The sequence below is a fragment of the Erythrolamprus reginae genome, chromosome Z (genome assembly GCF_031021105.1).
Source record: "Erythrolamprus reginae isolate rEryReg1 chromosome Z, rEryReg1.hap1, whole genome shotgun sequence".
In the NCBI taxonomy this organism is placed as follows: Eukaryota; Metazoa; Chordata; class Lepidosauria; order Squamata; family Dipsadidae; genus Erythrolamprus; species Erythrolamprus reginae.
The window spans coordinates 65,667,515-65,693,905 of NC_091963.1; the positions used below are offsets into that span (position 1 = coordinate 65,667,515).

A 26,391-nucleotide genomic window follows, 5' to 3' on the forward strand; every position below is an offset into this window, starting at 1 on the left:
TTTTCAAATCCTATTATCTGGATTTCAGATATTCTCCTTCGCCCTGATTTGAATTCAAAGTGCCTTTAGCTAGCTCAATTTCTCGTGGCTATTTGCTGTTTATCTATCAAAACTGGGCTGTTGTGCTACAATCCATTTCTTATATTCTTAAATTCATTCTTACTTTTTAAAAACCCTCATCTTATCGTAACTGCCCTTAACAAGAAAAAAAATCAAAATTTACTTCTCTTTATATCCCAGGAAGGAAAGGAAAGATAACCATTCATATCAAATCTTAATCTAATTATAACAATATCAATATACATAGGAGGAAGGGTTGTGTTTTTAAATTTTAAAAACGTATTTCCCATTCAGTTCATTCCTTTCGTTTCTTTCATTATACCAGTATACCATTTCTGATTTAATAAATCATAATCATTATATATCATATTATTGAATTATTTTTCAATAAAAGTATCAAAAATCCGAACTAAAAAATAGTAATATTTTCCCTAATCTATATATCTTCGACTGTCGTTCTTAGTGTAATAATCTTCCCTAATCTATAAACTCCACTGCCAAGCCCAGTGTAATTATCTTCCCTATTCTATGTATCACTGTCATAGCAGTGCAATAATATTCCCTATTCTAATTGCTTTCACTGCCAATTGCAATAATCTTCCCTAATCTATATATTTCCCTAATCTATGTATTTTCCCTATTCTATGTACCTTCCACTATCGAACTCAGTGTAATAATCTTCCCTAATGTATTAGATTCAGCTTTTCCCTACTCCATCCATTTTTACTTTCATACCAACATAATCAATTCTAATTATTATCCCATATTAATCGTCCTTTAATAATCCTTTTTCCCCTTTCCACCTATTATTTAACATGATGAATTTATAATTCAAATGATCAATAAATGATCAATTTATAATTCAAATAATTAGTAAAACTATCAAAAGTAGTAATCATTCAAAATAATCATAACCATAATAACAACCATTTTCTATTTTCTCATCCATAATAATCATAATCATAACATTTTTCAAATTTCTTATTCATAACCATTCATAATCATTTCAATTTCCTCTCCTTATTCCATAATTCCATTTTAACTTTTTTATCTCTAATTTTCTTTTTGGTAATAAAATCCATTAAAATTAAATCAGTAATAATTTCAATTCATTTAGTTTCATAGTCAATTCCTTTTATAATTTATAGCTTTATGGGGAAAAACTCAGTCACTTCCTCTTCTGAAGTACTGCTGTCTTCTGGGTTTTCAATGTCAATGTTTTTAAAATATCTCAAACCTCTTTTCAAATTGCATTATCCAATATGTTTTCAAACAATTAGGTCAGTTCCATTTTGAATAGTTTCTTCCTTCCAGGCCACAGCTGACAACCTACCTTTTCATTTTAAAAAAAAGACACCAATGTGAAGGCCAAACAGATGCTTCCAAGCTATATACACAGATTGGCTGCTTATATTTCCTCCGACCACTAGATGGTGCTAAAACAGGTTTGTTCAAATCTTCTGGTATTTTTAGAATTCCACTTCCTCTTCCTCTTTCATACGTGTAAATGAGAAAAAAAAATAATAGCCCCCACAGCAAAAATTTAAGGGGTCCCAATTTAAAAAAATCTAATTTAAAAATGGTTAAGAATTTTAAAAGTCCAGTCTTGGGCAACTGCTGATTTTAAAAGCCTTTGCACTTTGCCTCATTGCAAGGACAGCTGCTTCCTCATTTCTGGCTGTTTTTGCTCCGTTGAAATCAAATCGAGCAAAAAAAAAATCCCTTTTGGCCACTTTAACTCACTACCACAGCTTTAAATCTTTCCTTTCTCTGTAAGTAACACCTCCAGCTCTTTCCAGATGTTACCAATCATCTATCCATCCCGGCGTTGTGTTGTCTCCATGGCTATGTCGGTTCAGGCATGGTTGCCTGGCCAGCTTCACACCACAGCCAGTGCGAGACTAGGTCAGTTCGTCTGGTGGGGCATGCCAGCCCCTACCAGACCTCTGGAAGTGTCCCTTGCGTCACCTCCCCTTCAGGGAGGATCTGGTCTGGTCCAAAAGGTCCAGAACCCCTGAGCAGTGGGGATTCGGAACCCTTCCAAGGGAGAGGAAGATCCCGCCCCTCTCTCTCGTTGTCGTAGTTGACTGGAGAACATTGTTTGACCGTCATTACTTGTTTTAACAAACATTGATTATCCATGATTTTAACAACATGTCAGGGACCGTTCTTGTTAGTAACTCTAGTTTCTTGACTCTTGCTGCTTTAATGAATTTAGAATTTATTGAAACAAAGACTAATGAAGAACTTATGATTTATGTCAGACTTATATCATTATGCACCTGTGTAAGAAAGTTTTCTTCCCTTCTTATAGATTACAACAAAAATACTATTTTAAGGATATTATCTCCTCCTTGTTAAGGAGAGAGGATATCTACTGGCAAGAGGTGGGGGGGGATACTTTTTATATATTTATAGTTTTGTTCCTAACTAATTTATTTTAATCTTATTTTAAGGGAGGGTGCTTAAAGGAGGGTTTTTTTCTAAGGTTTTTGAGGGAAGGTTTTTTTAGGTATGTATGGATTGCATAAGGATTATGCATGAAGATAATGTATTGAGTGGATGGTCTGGTCTGCCAAGGGATGGAGAGGATAGAGGTGTGGGGGAGGCGGTCTCTGGGGTGGCAGATGGCTGGAGCATCCCAGTTGTAATGGGGGTATGGTATGGTGGTAGCTGAGGGGGTAGGCTGCTCTTTGGGAATTATGGCTTGCTGCTTGAAAGCAATCCCTCTCAAGCTCAACCCATGGTACTGGGGATAGACGAAATCCAGACCTGGGCTCAGGCTGCTGCTGCTGAATGCCAGGTTGGTTGTAAATAAAGCTCCCTTCATCCGGGATCTACTCATGGATGAGGAGGCCGACCTGGCATGTGTTACCAAGACCTGGCTGGTCCCGAGAGAGGTATTCCCCTCTCAAAGATGTGCCCAGCCGGGCTTTGTGTGTGGCACCAGCCGTGACCCCAGGAAAGGGAAGGAGGAATGGCTATCATAACCCGTGACACCTTCAGTCTACGCAGGCTTACTGCACCTGTGTTAGCTGGCTGTGAATTTCTCCTTGTGAAGTTGGATCTAGGAGTTCGGGAGGGCTTGTTGCTCACATACCTGCCTCCCAGCAGTGTTACAACAACCCTGCCTGTGCTACTCGAGGAGGCAGCCAGGCTGGTAGTCGAATTCCCCAAACTTATAATTTTGGGTGACCTTGACGTGCCGTCACTCGGTGAATCCTCTGGGTTGGCATAGGAGTTCATGGCAAACATGGACCTGGCCCAGATAATTCAGGGCCTGACTCACAAAGGGACACACACTCCTGATGTGGTATTCCTCTCGGGACAGGTGAGTAATGATCTGGATTTGAAACGCTTAGATATCACGCCTTTGTCATAGTCAGATCATTATCTGCTATGGCTTGATTTTTAGGGTTCCAATCTTCCTCTGCAGAGAGACAGAACTGAATAGATGTTTCTGCCCCTGATGCCTAATGGACCCAATTGGCTTTCAGAAGGTGCTTGGAGAAATTCCAGATTCACTTATACACAATCCGGCTGAGTCCCTGGCAGTGGCCTGAGATATGGCTGCAAGAGGGGCTCTAGACTGGATTGTACCTTTGCAACCTCTCTGTGGCAGTAGACCCAAGAGATCTACTTGGTTCACCGATAACCTCTGGGGGATAAAATGCTAGAAGAGCATTGGAGGAAAAGTAAATTTGGATCTGACCAAACACTGTTCAGATCTTAGGCAGCAAGATGCATGAATCATGCCATCTTGATTGCATCAGTGGAATCTTGCCCAACCGCCCTGTTTAGAGTGACTCACTCCCTCCTTACCCAGGGAAGAGGGGTTGATGAACCCTTGCAGAGCAGTGCTGAGGACTTTAATAAGTTTTTTCGCAGATAAAATCGCTCAGATCCAGCAGATCTTGACTTCGACTGGAATGCAGTGTCAGCTGACAATCAGTCAGTTGAGGTGACTGCGACTTAGTCTGTTGTGTGGGAGGAGTTTGACCTAGTGACGCCTAATGAAATGTACAAGGCCATTGGCGCTGTGAGTTCGGACACCTGTTTGTTGGACCAGTGTCCCTCCTGGCTGGTCTCGGCCAGCAGGGAGATGACACAGGGCTGGGTCCAGGTGATTGTCAACACTTCTCTGAAGGAGGGGCCCTTTCCAGCTCCCTGCAAGGAGGCAATTGTGTGCCCCTCCCCAAGAAGCCTTCCCTGGACCCAGCTGTTTTAAACAACTATCATCCTGTCTCCAATCTTCCCTTTATAGGGAAGGTTGTTGAGAAGGTGGTGTTGCTCCAGCTCCAATGGCCTTTCCAATGGATCAGTGCCATCTACATCAAAAGCACGTACACTGCCCCTTATGTAGAACCTGTTGAACCACCTAGCCAAAGGCAAGGTGTTCAGCAAATTGGACATAAGAGAGGCATATTACCAAATGCACATTAGGGAAGGGGAGTAGAAAACGGTATTTAACTGCCCTCTTGGGTGCTTCCAGTTCAAAGTCATGCCATTTGAACTGCAAGGGTCCCCCGCAGTCTTTATGCGATTCATAAATGAAATAATCGCACCTGTACAAGACAGTACTAATTTATTTGGAAGACACTCATCTTCAGCAGCACCCTAAAAGAACAAGTAACAAGTGGCAAGTCCTGGAAAAACTTCTGGCGACCAAGCTAATATGCAAAGCTGTACAAGTACCAATTCCACATAACCTCAGTAGAGTATCTGGAATATCCACATTTCCAGTGAAAGAATACAGATGAACCCAGAAAAACTGAAAGCGGTGCTAGATCAGCAACCTCCACACACCCGGAAGCAACTACAAAGCTTCCTGGTCTTTGCAAACTTCTATCAGCAATTCATGCCAGTTTTTATAGAGGTAATTCTTCCACTGACCGAACTTTCAAAACACCAACCAAGCCAAAACCAGCCTATTGGGTGGATGACGGAATGTCAAAAAGTATTAAAAAAACTGAAGTGGCTCTTCATCCAAGAGCCTATTCTGCAACACTCCGACTCTGAACAGCAATTCATAATCCAGTCTGATGCCAGCGATTTAGCTGTGGTGGCAGTGCTATTGCAGAAAAACAAAGAGGGACAACTCTTACTGTGCACATACATTTAAAAGAATCTCCCCTCCTGAAAGAGGCCTATGCCATCCATTGTGTATTACTTACTTGGAGACAATTCCTAAAAAAGGGCAAAGTGCAATTCAAAATATGAACTGACGATAAAAACCTTGAAGCTCTGAAGAGTCCAAGGAGACTGTCACCAAAACATGTCCACTGGACACAATACTTCAGGAGATTTAAATCTGAGCTGAAACACATCCTGGCTATATATTGCTAGACGCCTTATTGTAAAAAAACACAGCAAAATTTCTCTTTATTTTTCCTTCACTCTTCTATTGCACAGTTCCATTCATTCTTATTTCCCTCTTAAGCAGTTAGGCAGATTTTCTCAGCAGCAACTTCAATGCATTCCACAAGTTATTCTAAAATTTATGGTCTAATCAGTGCTAGCAAAGAGCCATAAAAACAGGTTATAAATCACACGATCATTTGCTCTCATGCTGGAGCATATTACAGATAACCCCCACTCGGTTAAAGACCATGGTATACAAAAGACTTAAATGCCAAAGCCCACTGCAACAACATAGCCAAGAAGGCTTCAAGAGTTGTAAACCTAATCCTACGTAGCTTCTGCTCTGGCAATCTCTCATTACTTACCATAGCTTACAAAACGTTCGCTAGACCCATCCTCAAATACAGCTCATTTGTTTGGAAACCATATCACATCTCAGACGTTAACACCCTTGAAAATGTCCAAAGATACTTCACCAGAAGAGCCCTTCACTCCTCTACTCGAAACAGAATACCCTACGAGACTAGACTTTCAATCCTGGGCCTAGAAAGCTTAGAATTAAGACGCCTTAAACATGATCTAAGTATTTCCCACAAGATCATATGTTGCAATGTTCTGTCTGTCGGCGACTACTTCAGCTTCAACCACAACAACACAAGAGCACACAACAGATTTAAACTTAATATTAACCGCTCCAAACTTGACTGTAAAAAAATACGACTTCAGTAACCGAGTTGTCGAAGTGTGGAACTCATTACTGGACTCCATAGTGTCATCCCCAAACAGCCAACACTTTACCCTTAGATTATCCACGGGTGACCTATTTAGATTCCTAAGAGGTCAGTAAGGGGCATGTATTTCGAGTGCACTAGAGTGCCTTCCGTCCCCTGTCCTATTGCTCTCCTATATCTCCTATACTTTTCTTCTATTCCTATATCTCTTCTATTCGTTCATTGATATGTTTTACTCCTATATCTTCTATACTTTCTTATATTTTATTACGAGTATATCCTCTATAACCTTCATTATGTATTTAACTATGTGTATACCCACTAAAACCCTCATTGTGTATTGGACAAAATCAATCAATAAAAATAAATAAATAAATCTTGGTGTGACAAGATTGACACAAGCAGCTTCTCTTCCGTTCACACCCGTACTTGAGGTCATTAATTAATTAATTCCTCACTCTCTAATAGTCTAAAATCTCCTCTCTCTTACTTTTTCTAAGCGTTTCTGATGGCTTCTGAAGCAGGGATTAACCCATCTCCAATGCTACCCATTTGAATCATCTGAACTCATGTATGTCACAATCTTCTTCTCCTTCACTAACATTCCCATCTATCTCTAAGTCAGGTAAACTGACAAGCTCTAAATCACTCTCCCCCTCCAAATCCAAGCATTCCTCAGGCTGAAAGCGGGCGGCGGCAGACCTCCATTGTGTTTTAGGCTGGGGGGGGCAGGAGGACCTTCCTGACTCCCTTCCCCCAGCGCTTCGCCCTGGATGACAAGTAGGGTGAAGCGGCGTGGAGCAAAGGGAGGCTCAAGCCCGACAGCGGCTTGAGCCTCCCATTGCTCCAAACCACTTCACCCTGCCTTTCATCCTGGGCGAAGCACTGGGGGGAGGGAGTCAGGAAGGTTCTCCTGCCCCCCCCAGCTGAAAACACAACGGAGGTCCGCCGTCGCCCGCTTGAGCTAGGATGACAGGCATATCTATGTAAGTAATCGGCTGGTTGTGTTGCCAGTGGGCCAGTACCTGCCCAGCACCCATGCACAGCGCAGCGCCAGCATGCACGGCATCCAGCAACACGTCCAGTTGCTGGTGTGGTGTACAAGAGAGAAAGAGAGTGCGCAAGGGATAAAAGTTGCAGCCGTGGCATTCCTCCCCCCCCCCCCCAAATAAAGCATCCCCCTCCAGCCTTTGGATCGGGTGGTTTCTTTGCCCGGCCTCAGGTTGTGCTGTGCTTCGCTTTGGCCAACCACCACCCCAAGCCTGCCCTGGGTCGAAAGCAGCCGCCACTGCTCAACTCACATTGCCGCTCAGCTCTTGGAGAGCCACGCTCATGGCTGGCGATGCTGGGGAGGGTGAAGGGGTGGTCGTGGCTGCTGCCTCTTAGCTGGGGAGCCGGCCAGGGGCAGAGGCAACAGTGAAATCCAGCGCTGGGGCCATGCTTTGCCGCTCCCCCAGGGCACCGTGTACTGGCAAGCAGCCCTGCACTCTCTTTCTTTCCTCTCTCTCTTTCTCCCCCTCTTTCTCACTCTTTCTCTCTCTTTTTATCACTTTCTCTCTCCTCTCTTTCTCTCACGTCCAGACACCACCGTCGGTGCCTCCGCCATGGAGCTCCCTTCCCAAGGCTACTGCCTGATGCCTCTGTTGCCACATGGTGTACAAGAGAGAGAGAAAGAGAGAGATAGCAAGAGAGAGAGAGAAAGGGAGAGGGAGAGAGAGAAAGAGAGAAAGAAAGCAAGAGAGAGAGAGAAAAAGCAAGAGAGAGAGAGAGAAAGAAGAAGGAAGAGAGAGAAGAAAGGAAGAGAGAGGAAGAGGAAGCAAGAGAGATAGCAACAGATAGAGAAAGAGACAGAGCGAGAGAGAAAGAGCGAGAGAGGGAGAAAGAGAGAGAGAAAGAGAGAGAAAGAAAGCAAGAGAGAGAGAAAAGGAGAGGAAGTGAGAGAGAGAGAGAGAGAAATGAGAGAAAAAGGGGAGAAACAAGAGAAATGAGAAAATGATTGAGGCAGAGAATGAGAGGAAAGAGAGAGAAACTAGAGAGAAAGAGAAGTGACTCTTGATTTAAAGCATATGATAAAAAGCACCCAAAGAATAAGAGAGGAAAAACCCCAGCCCTCACCTGTTTTTGGAAATGGTTCAAGAGTGTGCATACACACATACAGGGGAGGGGATAGGAGACAGGGATGGGAAAAGAGAGGGGGAAGGAATGACAGAAAAAGGGAGGAAGAGGGACAAATGAGAAACAAATGAGAGAGAAAAGGGGTAGAGACAGAAGCGGGACCCAGAAATGAGACCGTAGTGGAAATTTGAGGAGGGATGATTGATTATTAAATATGGATTGACTATAGAATGATGGTAAAAGATATATTTAGGTGTTGTTTAATATTAGGATGTATTAATTCGTAAAATTGGATTAGCATTTTAGAACTATATACAATTACATAGGTAAAATTAATGGAAGATATGTATGCTAAATAAGGGGTTTATGATATTTACTGTATGATTTTATGATTTTGCATTATGAATTTAAAATATACTTGGAAATGTAGAAGATTGATGAAAGTTAATAATAGTAAATGCTAAGTGCCTGAAAATTAATTGAGCTTGGGAATATTGAATGAAATTTAATTGATGAATTGGTGTTCAGATAGATTTTCATAGTATTATTAGATTACTATAATACTATGATAAATATTTAAGAAATGAAGACTTTAAAGCATGGATTTATTAATAGTTGTGTTTTTTGTTTTGCTGGCTGTTTTAGTTTTAATAGTAATAGATTTAGATTTTGTTTTATTATTAATTTCTTTTAATAAAAAAGAAGGAAATGTTTTTTCCTATTAATTAGGAAAAAGTTGTATAAGGGTTTTTTGTTTCTTTTAAGAAGAATGTATAAGAAGGAGGAGTAGACATGACGGCCTATCTGGATTTATAAGAGGATAATGATATTAATTGAAATATAAAATAACAGAATAACATTATTCTGCCCCAGCACCGAGCCCCAAATAAGTTGTCTTGGGTGACATCCATGAAAAAAAATCAGGCGCTCAGGCACGAAAATTTATTTATTTATTTATTTATTTATTTAGACATTTATGCTGCCCAGTCCCGAAGGGACTGCTGCTCAGACACTATACTTTTCCGCCCACACCAAAAAAAATTAGAGAGAACATTGGTCTCAGAGGAAGTACAGGGTGCTGGGTCTGCTGTAAATTAGCTATTTGGGCTTGCAGAGTTTGAATATCTTGGCGGCAAGCCTGAGTATCTGCTTGTAACTGCTGCATGATGTCACCATTTCCCATGCTGTGAACTGAGGGTAGGGGTGGAGTGCAATCTGTTCTGTCCCTTAATTACATAGATTGCAATCAAAGTCTTCTGTGACAATCTTTATTCATAACATTTTTTATCCAAAGTATCAAAATCATCTCATTTCCAGCTAAGTTCATTGGTTCTCAGCAATTCTGCATTCTAATCTCACTTCTACTGTAATTACTCCAGGAGCCGTGCCAAAGGCTGATTCATTACTGTCCAGATAGATAACATTCCTCGTACATCACAAGCTCTGACATTCAAAACATTCATGTACCTTACATCACCTTCCCCTGTTCACAGTTCTTTTTAGCTAGAAACAGTGTTTTCCAGGAAACTCCATCAAAGCACTCTAGAAGAAAAAGCTTTACACGAATAGTTGCGCTCCACAAAGGAATTTATCCAGACTCCCATTCTTTTATATCTCTAGTGACAAAACAGCCCTCTAAACTACACATAGCACAGATTTATTTCCTTTTCCTATACAATTTCTGCTGTCTGCTATAGAATTGTCTAAATCTAGGGTCTAACAAAGGTTCATTTTCCTAAGATATCCCTCCTCCTCTGACTCAGAAATAGTCTGCATTGACCCTTCTTCAATTTCTGTCCCTCCTTCACTTTCTGCTTCGGCTGGGAAGGCCATGGGGCCAGAGCATCCAGACCGCCCTAGTTCTTCCTCATCCTCATCATCCGATATAATTGAAGTTGATCTATGTTCACTCACAAGGGTAGATACATTGTTTTTGACATAGAAACTGGGAATTGAAGCAAAATAATGGAGAAACCGATTGTTACAAATGTTAACAGTTTCAGCATTACAAAAACCTCACAAAATCTTAAAACCAATATATGTGTAATGGCCACATATCAATTAGAGTTGATTCTGCACCATTACCCAATCTTTTGAGGTGAAGTCTTTCATTCATAATATGTGTTATGATAGGCTTTTGACATAATTAATCTATAATGCAGACATACAGAAAGTTCTTATAAAATTTAGTAAAATCCATGTTCCTTCTTTTTATCTTTCTGGATATTGTCATTACTGCAGCTTTCCACAGATGGTGGAAATACCACATTCTATAGACAGCTACAGTAATTACAACATCCAAGCTCCATAATATTCTTAGTAACCTTAAAATAATCACCTGTATTAAACTGTTAAATTTCCAAAATATATATTCACATTGCACTTTATGTTTAATTACTACTCTGTGTGTAACTGAAGGTCAGTTTGATGACTCTTGAGCATATAGGGTATAGTATACATCTTTTTGCCTACAAAAAATAAAGTTGATTATCATAATAATTAATTTTATGGTAATCAATTTTGGCATAGAATACCAATTTGTCAAATTTTAGAGATTAATTTTAAAGAAAAATTAAATGTATGCTGATCTGTCTCTCAGAAAATTATTATAATGATATTGACTTTATTTACATATTAAAATGTCTGTGATATTATTTCATCATGAAAACACAACTAATAATTTGGATTAATAGTAAAATATTTTTTTCTCTATTTGTCTGCTGCTTAGTGTCTCAGTTCAACACTGAATTTTATATCAGTGGGATTGCACCTCTCTGTGACCAGCTTGTCATTCTTTCATTTGTAAAAGAGATTCCAGAGAAAATGGTAAGTGACATAATATATATGCAAATACTAAAGATTCTGTTGAGTAAAACTCAACTTTTAGTGACTACATTGATTAGTCTATTGAATTGCCTTGATAGTTACATAAGTGCTTGGTTTAAGATATGTATTCCACACCTGTTCTTAAACAAAACTATTCCCTTTCTATATTCATATTTGAAATACTCAAAAATGTTAAGTAGTAGGACTACCTTTATCTAGGATTTTTTTTTGCATGATATTAACTGATATTTATAAGACAGCAGTAGAGAATTCATAATTTTCCAAGACTTTGTGTTTTAATATCTTCCAAGTTAAAAGTGGTTCTTGATATACTGAGTCAAAAAAGCATACTGTGATTACCATTTGCAACCTTCCTAGCCAGATTCTGATAGGCAAAGTCAGTGGGAGAAGCTACATTTGCTTAACAATTGTATTATTCATTTAACAACTGCAGTGATTAACAATTGTGAAAAAAAGATCATAAAATCAGGTATGACTCACCTAACCACCACCTTGCTTAGCAACAGAAATTCTGATTCCAATACACTTGTAAATCAAAGACCATCTGTACTAAAAATTTCTAATGCCAAATCAGAAAATAAAGAGGGACATACTTAAATAAATATTTAAATGTATCATATTTTTTAAATATTGTTTTAATAAAAAGAGTCAAGGTCTTATTAATACCAATTTGTTTTAATTTTGTTTTATGTGTGCACTGCACTGCCCTTATGAATGCATGCACATAAACCCCCCGCGTCCTGTTTTGGGCCTAATAGACCTCCCTGAAGGCTCCGGAGGCCAGAAATGGCCCATTTCCTGACTTTTGGTAGGCCTGTTTTTCATCTTTGGAGCCTGAGGGAGTCAAAAAAAGACCCCCTGGTGGCTCTCCAGAGGTGGAAATGGGCCATTTCCCGACTTCTGGTGGGCACGGTAGGCCCGTTTTTCCCCAGTTTCCTGGAGCCTGGGGAGGACTAAAACTGACTCTGAGCATGCTCTGATATCTAAAATAGGCCACCTGGGGACTCCTGGGAGGGGTGGTGTGGACAGAGCCAGACAAAAATCAGCTGCCTGGTGTGCGATGCATGCTGGAGCTGAGCTAGGGCAATGACTCACATGCCCACAGATATGGCTCTCTGTGCCACCTGTAGCATATGTGCCATAGGTTCACCATCACGGAGGTAGTGGATTAAAAAAGAAGAAAACAATAATTTTAAAAATCTTCCAAGGAAAAAGTTTAGAAAATTTAGAATAATTTAAATTGCCCAGCAAAATAGTATCGAAGACATCTATTACAGCATATTTCATCTGCAGGTAGATTTTAATATAAACTGCATTCAGGATGCAACTTAGCATCAGAAAATTTCCAACCATTGCAAACTGAAGTCCGATCAGTGACTTTCTTAACCTGTAGTAAAAAGTAAATGGTACAAGTAATCACATCTTCATTCCTTTGCAATAGCCTTTGCAGATTTGGGGGAGGCAGGAGAGATGTGGAAAACAAGAGAGAGCAGGATCTTATTCACATCACTGCTTAAACATTTGAACAAAATGGAGTGAATATTCAGTAGCAGTATGAAGAGGTCTGGAGATCCTAAGGCTCAAGTGGTGCAAAGTTCAATAGTTACACAGTGATGCAGACAGTTGAATAAAGTCTGTCAAGATAATTATTCTCAAATAATAATAAGCATATAATGTGGGACATGGAGACAAGAACTATTTAATATAGTTTTTTCAATTTGACAATGTCTGCTTCAGTTCCAAATGTGTAGATATACAGAGAAAATATTGAATCACTATCATTTCTTAGGAGACTCTAAAAAGTTTTCATGATAATTGCTTTCACTTATCACTGTTTCTCCTTTGTAGCAAACTGACATTATATAGTCATTGTTATAGTAATCTTGAATAATTAGATACACATTGTTGTTAAGCAATGAAGCAAAATTGACTCAAAGTAACACACATATATTTAAATCGATAGGGTGTACTCCTAGCCCTCATGCAGAATGGCCTGTTATTTTTTAAAATCATTTTAAAGAAAGACTCAGAGGCATAGCTGCAGTTTTTCCCAGGAAAATTAATAGTGTAGGCCCTTTCTGTGATTGAGTCTCAAAAAAAAATCAAGCTACAAAGTGAAGTTGAATCCTGTGAATGAAAGTTGGGATAAAATATAGTACACCTGTGGTGTACTATATTTGTGGTGTATAAAGTTTAGGCCTGCATTGTCAACTTTTTGGTAAGTTGATGTTGCCTATGTGGCATATTGTATAAATTTTGCTAGGATTAAGTGAAATACAGCGGTATCTCTACTTAAGAACGCTTCTACTTAAGAACCATTTTCTACTTAAGAACCCGAGCCCGGAAAAATTTCCCAGGAAATTGGAGAATGGCACGATGGCCTGGACAGTTTCCTGCCATTCCTCCTTTAATCCCGGCCATCTCAGGCTTTTCTGGGCTGCCAGAGGAGCCTTTCAGTGGTGCTTAAGGAGGCTTTGACAGTCCAGAGCGAACAAAGTATTTTCCTTTCTCTGGTTGCTTGGATGGGAAATAAACCTGTGCCAGCGCCCAGAGAAAAGAAACACTCCCTTCTCTCTGGGCAGCGACTGTCCTCCTCCTTCCTCCTCCTCCTCCCATCCTTAATAATAAATAGACCTTTATTACAGTCGAAGACCATCAATATAATAATATTTTTTTAAAAAACATCCAAGAACCGTTTCAGATTCTTAGACATTTTAGTATCTCTCTGATCCTAGTAGCAGATTCTTGCATGATAAATGTAGTCCTTGGTCATCACCCAACTTAACAAAGACATGCTAGGTGTTGAGGTTCATGGACATCTGGAGACAAATGACTTATAAAATTCATGACTTTTGGCTGACCAACCAAAATTGACCCATTGTAAATATACATATCTAGCTATGATGAAGGCACATATTTGCGATGAATCCCCACTGCTGCTGCGCGGAATCTGGCCACCTGTGCTGTAATTATGGCCTGTTCATCTTTAAGCAGCCACTGGAGATAGTTAGTGTTTGAGTGGCCAGGATACCTTGCAATAAGTGGCAAAATATGTTTTTTCCTAATGTCTGTATAAAAGGAGCATCTCAGGAGAATGTGTCCCTCAGTCTCCATCTCTCCTGAGCCACAAGGGCAAAATTTTTCAGTGGCTGGAGTTCCCTTGTACTTGCCGTGCAAAACAGCGGATGGAAGCGCATGGCACCGTATAAGAGCAAATGCTTTTCAGTGGTTTGTTGATTCCAGTTTTCTAAGATATCTGGCAGGAGCCACAACAATATCTAGTGGCATCTGGGGCCAGAAACAGTGGAGCTTTATTTAAGTCCTCCTGCCTCTCGATGTCCTCCACCCTTTGTCACAAGCTGGGGAGAAGCCTAATTTGTGAAGATTGAACTCGACGGCCTTAATCCATGAGGAGGAAAATTCTTTGTGAAGAATTAACGGAGCAAGACCTTGCAGAAAAAAAATTAAGCTTTAACCACATATTTAGAGACGCTATACAGATCCTTGCTTCGACTTTTATCAATCCAGTCTCCATGCGCAGAAGTGCGTTTGAAACGCAACACGGCATCTGGAGAATTGTTCTAATAAATTTGGATTGAACTATTTCTAGTGGTGTTAAGTGTAAAGCTGAAGCTGGCGGTCCAAGCAAGGACCCTTGAAAAATGTTCGGAAACTTCAGATTGTGCAGAATGCAGCTGTGAGAGCTATCATGGGCTTTCCTAAATACACCCATGTCACACCAACACTCCACAGTCTGCATTGGTTGCCGATCAGTTTCCGGTCACAATTCAAAGTGTTGGTTATGACCTATAAAGCCCTTCATGGCATTGGACCAGAATATCTCCGGGACCGCCGTCTGCCGCACAAATCCCAGCTACCAGTTAGGTCCTACAGAGTTGGCCTTTTCCGGGTCCCATCAACTAAACAGTGTCGTTTGGCGGGACCCAGGGGAAGAGCCTTCTCTGTGGCGGCCCTGACCCTTTGGAACCAACTCCCCCCAGATATCAGAGTTGCCCCCACCCTCCTTGCCTTTCGTAAGCTCCTTAAAACCCACCTCTGTTGTCAGGCATGGGGGAATTGAGACTTTCCCTCCCCCTAGGCTTATAAAATTTATGCATGGTATGTCAGTATGTATGATTGGTTTCTAAATTGGGGTTTTTAAATTAACTTAAATATTAGATTTGTTTACATTGTATTATTATTTCTGTTAGCCGCCCCGAGTCTGTGGAGGGGGGCGGCATACAAATCTGATTAATAATAAATAAATAAATAAATAAATAAATAAGCTGAGCTAGCGACTTGGCCATAAAAAGCTTAATAATAGCAGGACCATAATAACCTCCCTTTGTGCGAAAAAAATTGAGGATGGAGCTCGCTGATCTTTGGCCCAAGGCAGCTGCATATTCTCCTTGAACCATTGGCCTGAAGGACTATCCCCAGGGATTTGAAGGTGTACCTGCTCTATTTTGTTCCCATCACGATACCATGAGTAAGTTTTTGGTTTTTTGCAAAGGCCATGATCTTTGTTTTTTCATAATTTACTGAAGAAGGGCTTGCAAGGCTCTTTTAAGGCCTACTGGCATCCTGGAGAGGATCACGGCATCATCTGCATAGAGCAAAAGGGCAATGTTTCGATCACCTATTGTGGGGTGGTGGTGATTTGGTTTGTTCAACCATTTTGCCATATCATTTATATAAAAGTTGAAAAGCAGGGGGGGCCAAGACGCACCTCTGTTTAACCCCTCTTTCAGTTTTAACTGGCTTTGAGAGGGACCCTTGCATATTACACCTCACCTTGAGGGACGTTTTGGTATGTAGGACACATAGTAAATGAAGAAGCCTTTGGTCAATGGAGGCAGTTTCCAGCTTCTCCCATAATTTAGTCCTAGTAATTGAATCAATGGCTGCCTTAAGATCTATAAATCCAGCATATAGTGATACAGGACTATTTTAGATGTATTTTTCAATAAGGTGGTGGAGAACTAAGCACTGATCAATAGTGTCCCTTCCCTCTCTAAAGCCGGCTTGATCTTCACTGATCAGATTCTGAGAATCCAGCCACTCCTTTAGCTTGTCTTGTGTTTGGCGTAAAGTTTACTAATTATATTTAATAGACTTATTATTCTATAATTGGCAGGGTCCTCTCTTTTTCCCTTTTTAAAAATTGGGATCACAATTGCCAAGCCCCAATCCTCTGGGACGTAGCCAGTGGAGTCAAAATATGTGAATATCGCCACCAAAACTGGTGTTCACTACTACAAGTTATTCTTCAATATTTCTGAGGTAACTGAGTCAGCTCCTGGGGCTTTTCCAGACCTGAGTTGGCCAATGAGTGATTTAATTTCAGACTCTGAGACCAGGGGCCAATTTGGCAAGCCACCCCAATTCTGAGCTTTTATTTCTTTCCTAATGGATTTGCATGCATTATTTATTTTTACATTAATTCCTATGAGAAAAATTGCTTCTACTTACAAACCTTTCTACTTAAGAACCTGGTCACGGAATGAATTAAGTTCTTAAGTAGAGGTACCACTGTACATCTTTTTTTAAGAAAATTAGACTACCATTCTCATAAAAGTTCCAAGGCAATAAAAACTTGGAGTTTATAAAGCGTATTTAATAGTCATGTTGTGAAGCTTCATTGAAAGCATTAGATACTGTTTATTATGTTCACATGGGAAAAAAATTTAAGAATATACTGGAGGAATAGTCTTGTTATTTTGCTACCGTGAAAACAGTAGAATCCATGGAAAATTAAAATTAGCATTGCAGCACTTTATTATCATATAGGTTTTGTAAACCTAAATCCACCTTATTAGATTCAAAGAATAATAATAATAATTTATTAGATTTGTATGCCGCCCCTCTCTGAAGACTCGGAGCAGTGCACAACAATAATAATAACAGTGTTACAATGTAAATTAATCTATTATTAAAAAACATCTTAAAAACCCATCATTTAAAAACCATGCAACACACGCATACCATACATAAAAATATAAAAGCCTGGGGGAGGTGTCTCAATTCCCCCATGCCTGGTGATACAGCTGGGTTTTAAGAAGTTTACGAAAGGCAAGGAGGGTGGGGGCAGTTCTAATCTCTGGGGGGAGTTGATTCCAGAGGGCCAGGGCTGCCACAGAGAAGGCTCATTGTTTAGTTGACAGGACCGGAGAAGGCCAATTCTGTGGGACCTTATCGGCCGCTGTGATTCGTGCGGCAGAAGGCGGTTCCAGAGGTATTCTGGTCCGATGCCATGTAGGGCTTTAAAGATCATTGCCAACACTTTGAATTGCGACCGGAAACTGATCGGCAGCCAGTACAAGCCACAGAGTGTTGGAGAGATGTGGGTGAGTCTGGGAAGCCCCACGATAGCTCTCTTGGCTTCATTCTGCATGACCTGAAGTTTCCGAACACTTTGCAAAGGTAGCCCCATGTAGAGAGCATTGCAGTAGTCGAACCTCGAGGTGATGATGGCATGAGCGAAAGTGAGCAATGGCTCCCTGTCCAAATAGGGCCGCAACTGGTGCACCAGGTGAACCTGGGCAAACGCCCTCCTCGCCACAGCTGAAAGATGATGTTCCAATGTTAGCTGTGGATTGAGGAGGACGCCCAAATTGCAGACCGTCTCTGAGGGGGTCATTAATCCCCTCCCAGGGTAATGGACGGACAGATGGAATTGTCCTTGGGAGGCAAAACCCACAGCCACTCCGTCTTGTCAGGGTTGAGTTTGAGCTTTTTGACACCTATCCAGACCCCAACAGCCTCCAGGCACCGGCACATCACTTCCACTGCTTCACTGACTGGCCATGGGGTGGGTATCATCAGCATACTGATGGTACCTCACCCCGTGCCCTTTGATTATCTCACCCAGCGGTTTCATGTAGATATTAAATAGCAGGGGGGAAGAGGACCGACCCCTGAGACACCCGACAAGGGAGAGACCTAGAGGTCGACCTCTGACCCCCCACTAACACCAACTGCGACCGACCAGAGATGTAGGAGGAGAACCACTGAAGAACAGTGCCTCCCACTCCCAACCCCTCCAGCCGGCGCAGAAGGATACCGTGGTCGAAAGTCGCTGAGAGGTCAAGAAGCACCAGGACAGAGGACAAGCCCCTGTCCCAGACCCACCGGAGATCATCCATCAGCGTGACCAAAGCCGTTTCCATGCTGTATCCGGGCCTGAATCCTGACTGTTGAGGGCCTAGATAATCGGCTTCTTCCAAGGACCGCTGGAGTTGGAGTGCCACCACTTTCTCAACAACCTTCCCCATAAAGGAGAGGTTGGATACTGGACGGTAGTTATTAAGCACGGCTGGGTTCAGGGAAGGCTTCTTGAGAAGGGGGTGCACAAGTGCCATCTTATAAGAAGCCAGGAGGGACCCCCTCCTCAAAGAAGCGTTGACAATCTCCTGGTCCCAGCTCCGTGTCATCTCTCACCTGGCTGAAACCAACCAAGAGGGACATGGATCCAATAAACAGGTGGCAGAACTCACAGCTCCAATGGCCTTGTCCACTTCATCAGGTGTCACCAAATCAAACTCCTCCCAGACAGATGGACAAGGAGGGGCCCAGTCACCTCGACTGATTCATTGTCAGCCAACACTGCTATCCAATTGGAGTCGAGGTCCGCCCGGATCCGAGCAACTTTATCAGCGAAAAATGACTTAAACTCCTCAGCACTGCTTTGCAAGGGCTCCCCAACTCCCCCCTGTTTCAGAAGGGAGCTGGTCACCCTAAACAGAGTGGCCGGGCGGGATTCCGCAGATGCAATCAATGTGGCATGATACGCGCATCTTGCCGCCTTGAGCGCCACTTTGTAAGTCTTAATGTGAGCTCTTACAAGTGTTCTGTTGGATTTACTCTTCCTCCATCACTTCTATAGACGTCTCTTGTGGCGTTTCAACTCCCGGAGCTCCCCGGTAAACCAAGTCTCCAGGGTCTATATACTGTCCTGGGAAAGAATTATTATATATGAGCTATTATTGTGCAGTGACAGTGGTAGTTGCGTAAAAAGGGAAATAATTAAAGGTTAGAAATGGAGGAAACTGAATAAATAATTGCCATTAAGAAACTCTTATGAGAAGACTTCCGGTTTGATGCCACACTGAAGCAGGGCAGCCTCCAACATTTCTCAGGGTTGTTTTCTGCATTTCGGTGGATTGTTGGTAGCCGAGGAAGTGATTGTTGCCTGGAGGGATGGCGATTTGAAGGGGAACTCCCGCAGAACTTTCGGTGGAAAGGCAATTCCTGGAGGGAAAGGGAAAACCCCAATGGAGCTCGAAGAAACCAGCATCACTGCCCGTCCTGAAGTGTGGCAGCCCGACTCAAGAGAGGAAGCTGAGTGAAACAGAAAAAATTAGGTGTGGATGCCTTGAAGAAGGATTTGGTTGGAGTAATTTTGCCTTTGAGAGAGAGAGATTAAAGGGTTTGCCCATTTTCCGCAGTTGGAGTATTGTTTGTGTAAAAGATTTGATGCTCCAAGGACAAAGAGGCAGTCATCAAACTCCAAGATCAGAAAGAGATGGGAAGGAGGAAACATCCTATGGTGAAGTCGGAGATCCCCAAAGAAATGTGGCATTAATGGATCGTAAGAATAGAAGGAGAAATCTGATGTGGATTTGGCAATGAGGGGCCAGAAGGACTATGGAAAGTGCGGACTGAATGTGGAAGTAGGACAGAAAGAACCTAGTGGATGAAGTTGGTACGTGACTCAGCAAATGGGGAGGCAACTCTAAAGATATTTCTTATTTATTTTATTTGAACTTTACTTTATTTGAACTTTACTTAATCAATGTATTATCCTTGCTAATCTCCATGGTAGGTGGAGTTAGTCTCCAAGGATGGGTTTGACCTTATCCGATAGCCAATCAGGACTGAATCTTAGAAAAGTATAAATAGCGCCCTCCATCTTACATTCCCTCTCTTTGCTCAGCCCTAGTCCAGGACCTTGGTGCCTTTGATTGCTAACAATCAAGAATTCCTAACTATCATCTACCTGTCATCTGCTTCTATCATTCTTTGATCGTAAGTGTCCTTCCCCCCTGCGAGCTTCCCCAACAAAATCTGGCCTATAGTTGGGGTGAGGCAGACTTGGACTTCTGGCCAGCTGTCGCTCACACCCTCCAGCCGAAGACCTGATGATTTTCTACTACCAGATGCTGGCTGCAAAAGGGGGGAATGTGGGATGAGGCCTGTCTGGAAAAAATAGCCTCACAACGAATGTTTTAAATGTGGGGCGATACTACAGGCTACTCCCTTAAATGCAGGGCGGTACTCCAATATATTTTTGCTGGGCTGCCTTCCTGCTGCTTCCAATGAAGTCCTCAACTGCTTCTTCTGCTTTGATGCTCTTCTGTGTCCCAGCCAACAATTTTCTTCTGGGGCCTGCTGTTGGCCATTTTGAATAGTGTCATGTGACTGGCGACCATTTTGAATGCATTAATTCCCCTGCCCAGTGGTTGGTGGTTATTTTGGAGAAGTCACAGTAGCCATTTTGAAAGTGGTAATAAGGGCGATGGCCATTTTAAGAGCCAATCTAGCCCAATAGCTCGTATCTTGGAAGCACTTATGTAGGGAACCATTTTGAATGCCCTGATGGTGGCCATTTTGGTAGCCATTTTGCATGCATTTATGCAGGTGGCAATTTTAAGCTATGGAAGTGACCATTTTGGCAACCATTTTGAATGCACTTCTGTCAGTGGCCATTTTGTATGTACCTGATTTATGGCGACAGTTATTTTAAGTGTACCATTGTATATAAAATAATAATAATAAAATGAAATAAAAATATGCAAAAATAAGGACAAATTTAAAAAATTCAGAACGCACTGGGATAGTGTTAAATAAAATGACTCTTATTATTATATTATTCACTGCAATGTAGTGCAATGTACTCTATGCAATGCAAGATATGCAATGCAATGCAGTGCGATTTAATGAGTTACAATATAATACAGTGCAACATAGCAAGTAATTTACTGCAATGCACCGTAATCCTGTACATTTCATTACAATGCAATTGTAATTCAATGCAATCAATGCAATCGAGAAATGCATTACAATGTGACTCAATGCTGTGCAATGCTATGCAATGCAACACAATCAAATGCAATTCACTGCAGTGATATGAAGTGCAATGCAAAGCAAGGTAAAGCTACAAGTGCAAGGCATTGCAATGGATTCACACGATACAATACGTATTCTGATATGATGCAATGCACTGCAATGCAATTCTATGCAATCATATGCATGGCAATCATCACGAACAACAAAATGAAAGATGTAGTTCTCCTTTTGACAGCTCTTTTGCAGGCTGCTATGGCTTAGGCTACTAAAATGACATTCAGCAGGTCTCTGGGGGCCAGCTAGATCAGGTGCTTCCTCTTTGGTTATGTGTTGTTTACAGTTTTTCTGCTTAGCACGGCTTAACAGGTACATAGCATGCCATAAGACTACGAGGCATGCCTTACAATCCCTTTTTGAGTACATTACAATAAGAGGTTCTCAATCACCGGCTGATCCCTCAGAAGGTGTTTGTATATTTAATTAATTAATTAATTGGATTTCTATGTTGCCCCTCTCCAAGGACTCGGGGTGGCTCACAACATATAAAATATACAATACACAATCTCTTAAACCAATTACTAATTAAAAATCTTTTTAAAAACCCAGAAACCATTAAAAAAACAATTATTCCATTCACTATACATTTTCTCAACACATTCATTGGGCAAGAGGCAAAGATCTAATGGCCCCAGGCCTGGCAGCCTAAGTGAGTCTTCAGACTCTTATGGAAGGCAAGGAGGGTGGGGGCTGTACGAATCTCCGGGGGGAGCTGATTCCAGAGGGCCGGGGCCCCTAAGAGAAGACTCTCCCCCTGGGCCCCGCTAAACAACATTGTCTGGTTGACAGAACCTGGAGGAGGCCAACTCTGTGAGATCTGACCGGTCGCTGGGATTTATGCAACAGAAGGTGGTCTCGGAGTTATATACCACCAATCTTTTCATCCACTGGATCTACCCTCCTCCTACACAGGTATATATTACGAGTATGTAGTCATCCCCTTCAGCTCGACACACCACGGGTGTTTTTTTTACTGGGTATGATTATCTTCACTACTCCTCTATGGACTATGCTGGTTTATTGACACCTTTATGCCACTATCTTCCTTGTCCTAAGCAGAACAGAATATCCAGATACCTCTCCATACATTGAGATGCCATTTCTTCCCTGCCCTACCAATAAGAACCGATCATTAACATGCACCAGAATCACTCCTATGGGGATCATTTTCAATCCTCTGGAGTGCAAGCTGTTCCTGTCCCAGAACAGAATGATTAGCCTCTTGGGCATCACCTGTTGTGGATCGTGTTAGATCCTCTGGAGTGCAAACTGTTCCTGCCCCAGAAAAGAAAGATTAGCATCTTGGGCATAACCATTGATTGCTCTGGAGCCTTCTTGTATTCAATGGTTCTTCAGGGGCTTGGCTCCGTTCCAGTGGACATGGCAAATTTCTTCCCCAGTCAACGTCAAGCTCCCAGTCACTGGCCAAAACCCCCTACAGTGGTGAATGTCAGCAGCCATCAACAAGGGTCTTGCCTCTTGCAGTCTACCATGCCGATGCAGATACCAATGATGGCATACATCACTCAGCAGGGGGACACCATGTCTCAGGCTCTGATGTTGAACCCATGGACCTTGGATTACGATTCCACTGTTACCTTCTGTCTCTCGCCATGGAACACTCTTTCAAAGCGAACAACACGGAGGCAGGCTTACTCAGCTGCCACAACATTGGCTTTCTCAGTCCTTTCTCCTGGCTCTGGTCTCAGGGACAGGTGTAACAAGCATTATTTCCTGCACATGGTTGTGAGGTCTGACTTATGCATTCCTTTCAGTATCACCTTACCAGTAAAGCATTGTGGTAGACTCGGCAAGAGAGGGCCTAATTCCTTCTTCTACCCCCCACTGGGGCAGGAGAGCTTGGGTCGCTGATTTTATGTCCATTCTGTGCTATCGCACTGCCAGATCCCTCAGACGGAGTGGTCGATTGCCCAGAGGTCAGCGCCGCATCCCATTCCAGGTTGAATACAACTGACCATAACTGTTTGAGTAACTCACCTTGACACACAGTCAGGTCCCCGAGGTCCTTGTGAATATTATATTGCTTTCTAGGTGACTATTTGCCATTTTTCAGCAAATTGGAGGAGACCTTTTTTCTGTAGGGCATAATAGGGTGGGGTATTCATCCCTTGATCTATCCATTGTAAATGTTATTCAATTCTTGCACCAGGGTCTGGCTAAAAACCTTATTCTTGATACTCTTCGCCGCCAACTGGAAGCTCTGTCTACTGTAGTATCATGTAAATCACTAGATTCCCTTATTGTCCATCTTTTGGTTCAGGAATTTTTAAAGGTGAACTAACTCGTGTTCCCCAGTTATCCACAGGTTCCCTACGTGGGACTTGTCTAAAGTATTGGACTCATTAACTAGAGGGCCATTTGACCCTTGGACTCCACTTCCCTTTGTCACCTCACATATACGGTAGTATTCCTTGTGGAAGTGACCTCAGCCCATCGGATCTTTGAACTGGCAGCTCTGTCGGTACAAAGTGACTTCTAGACAGGATTGTTCTTAGATTAGATTCCACTTTCCAGCCTAAGGTAAATTCCAATTTCCATCGGGGTCCAGAGGTCTTTCTACTTGTCTTTTTCCATCCCCGTCTACTGACTTAGAGTGACAATGGCACACACTTGATGTGCGTCCAGCACTGAACATTTATGGTTTTTTATTAATGTTATTATTGATTTTTATAATATAAAACACACACACAACATATTACATATAACATGTGCTCAGTGATCCCACCACCAGACAATCAATCATACCCCACCAGCAGTTGGGGGTATTTCTTGTATAAATCATGCAAACCCAAGAGTGAAATATTTCTTTACATATTATAGAGTGATTCCAACTTGTTTCTTATAGCTTGGTCTCGGATCCTACTCGCCATATATCGTCTTACCTTGTCCCATCGCCCCATCAGCTCTTGCAAATCAGTTTCATTAATCAAATTCATCCTTTTATCCATAATCTCGAATTGAATGTGGTCCACCATATACCTATACCAATTTTGCATTGTCCATTTTGTCACATCTTTCCACCCCAAGACTTAAATTACCACCTGAGCGCTTTCTATCGCTGCTTGTTTTATTTCTCTGCACTCTTCCATCTCACTACTTTTTACTAATACTGCCATTTCCTTAGTAATCGTCCATCTTATATTTAATATCCTATTAATATCATCTTGCACTTTTTGCCAAAAGTTCTGCACCACTGGGCATTCCCAGAGCATATGCATAAACACTTCTTTATCTTGGCACCCATGCCAACAGATACCTTTAACTTTCTGCTGAAAGTGTGCAAGTTGAACAGGTGTGTAATACCACTTATGTAATATTTTCCTTCTCATTTCCCTGATTCTTGTATTTTTAATTTTCCTTATATTTTCTACTATATTTTCCACCTCTTGTACCTCTACTTGTATCTCATTTTGCCACCATTTAGTCAATCCTTCAATCGTGTCCCCGTCTGACTGCACTAACATCTTATATATATTGCTTGCTTGCGGCTTAGTACCCTCAGTTTTTTCTCTTATTATTTTCTCTAACTCTATCTCCTCCCTAAATAGTGCTTCTTTATTCTCCCTTTCATTCAGATATTTACATATTGCATTTATTTGTAGCCATCTTCCCTTACCCAACCACCAACCACCATTCTATATGATTTCTACTTGGCCTCCCATCCTTCTCATATAACTGTTCTATCTTAGTTATCCCTCTTGCCTTCAACTCTCCTATACCCCTATTTAAATTTATTTCATTATCTTTATTTATTACATAAATCGATGACAATTTTGATTTATATAATCCTATTTTCCCCTGCCATTTTTTCCAAATTTCCATAGTCCCTTTCATGGGACCTATTAGTGTATTTAAGTCGCTCCTATTCCACTTTATAAAGATTAATTCTCTATTCTTCATCCCGTTTATCTGTTTTTCCAGTTTCACCCATTTATTCTCGAATAATTGCAACTCCATTAATCTGTCAATTTGAAATGCTTATCTATACAGCTCCAAACAAGGAATTCCCCATCCACCCTCTTTTTCGTTCGCTATTAACCACTGTTTTCTTATTCTTGGTCTCTTATCTCCTTCAACCCCCCCCCCCCGGCCACCGATCCCCATAAGCTGTGTGCGTGAGCGCGCCCCCAAATACCCCGCATGCACCCTTTTCCATGGGCGCGCGCTCCCCATCCTCCCTCAGCCCGCGGGGGGCGGGGAGGTGCGGCAGTAGGAGAAAAGGGAGCCGCGGACGCCCCTGCCTCCCCACGGTGCCTCCGGCCAAACGCGCCCCTAGCTTCTCAGCCCTACGCCCGCCCGCCTGATCCGCCCCCTCTTTTCCTCCGCCGCTTCCTGCCTTGGGGCGCGACTTCTCTTGCAGCGGTGGCGGCTGCGGGACGAAAGCGCTGCCAGCCAGGGGGCTGCGAGAGAGGGCTTTCTCCGCGGGCTTCGGGAATGCCCGCTCCTCTCGCAGCCCCTTCGCTGGGAGCGCTTTCGTCCCAGACTTCCAGCAAGGGGGCTGCAGTAGAGGCAGGGCAGGTGTTCCCGAAGCGCTTGGAGAAAGCGCTCTTGCAGCCCCCTCGCCATCGGTGCCTCCGTTCCGGAGCTCCGCCTCACAGCTGATCACCCTGCCGCCGCCCCATGGCTACTGCCCAATGCTGCTGCTAAGAGAGAGAGAGAAAGGGGGGAGAAAGAGATAGCAAGAGGGAGAAGAGAAAGAAAGCTATAGAGAGAGAGAAAGAAAACAAGAGAGAAAGAGAGAGAGATGAAAGGGGGAGAGAGCTAGCAGGAGAGAGAAGAGAAAGAAAGCAAGAGAGATAGAAAGAAAGAAAGAATGAGAGAAAGAAAGCAATAGAGAGAGAGAAAGAGAGAGAGAGCAAGAGGGGCAGAGAGAAAGAGAGAGAAATGACTCACGATTTAAAGCATATGGTAAAAAGCACTCAAATAATAACAGAGAAAAAATCCCCCAGCCGTTTGTGTGTGTGTGTTTGTGTGTTTGTGTGTGAACTCTTGAACCATTTCCAATAGCTCACCTCTAATTGGAAATGGTTCAAGAGTTCACACACACACACACACACACAAGGAGGGAGGAGACAGGGATGGAAAAACAGAAGATAATAATAGTAATAGATTTTGGTTTTGTTTTATTATT

The 26,391-nt window shown here is 42.1% G+C and overlaps 1 protein-coding gene across 4 annotated transcripts in view; it reads left to right on the forward strand.

The window, feature by feature from the left end:
• The window catches only part of VPS41 (VPS41 subunit of HOPS complex), a 496,439-nt gene that overhangs the window by 275,822 nt on the left and 194,226 nt on the right, over window positions 1–26,391 (forward strand). For all 4 annotated transcript variants that reach the window (XM_070726287.1, XM_070726291.1, XM_070726289.1 and 1 more), the window contains one exon: window positions 10,996–11,093. In XM_070726287.1, coding sequence (XP_070582388.1) covers window positions 10,996–11,093 — 98 coding nt within the window. The remainder of the gene's footprint in view (window positions 1–10,995; window positions 11,094–26,391) is intronic.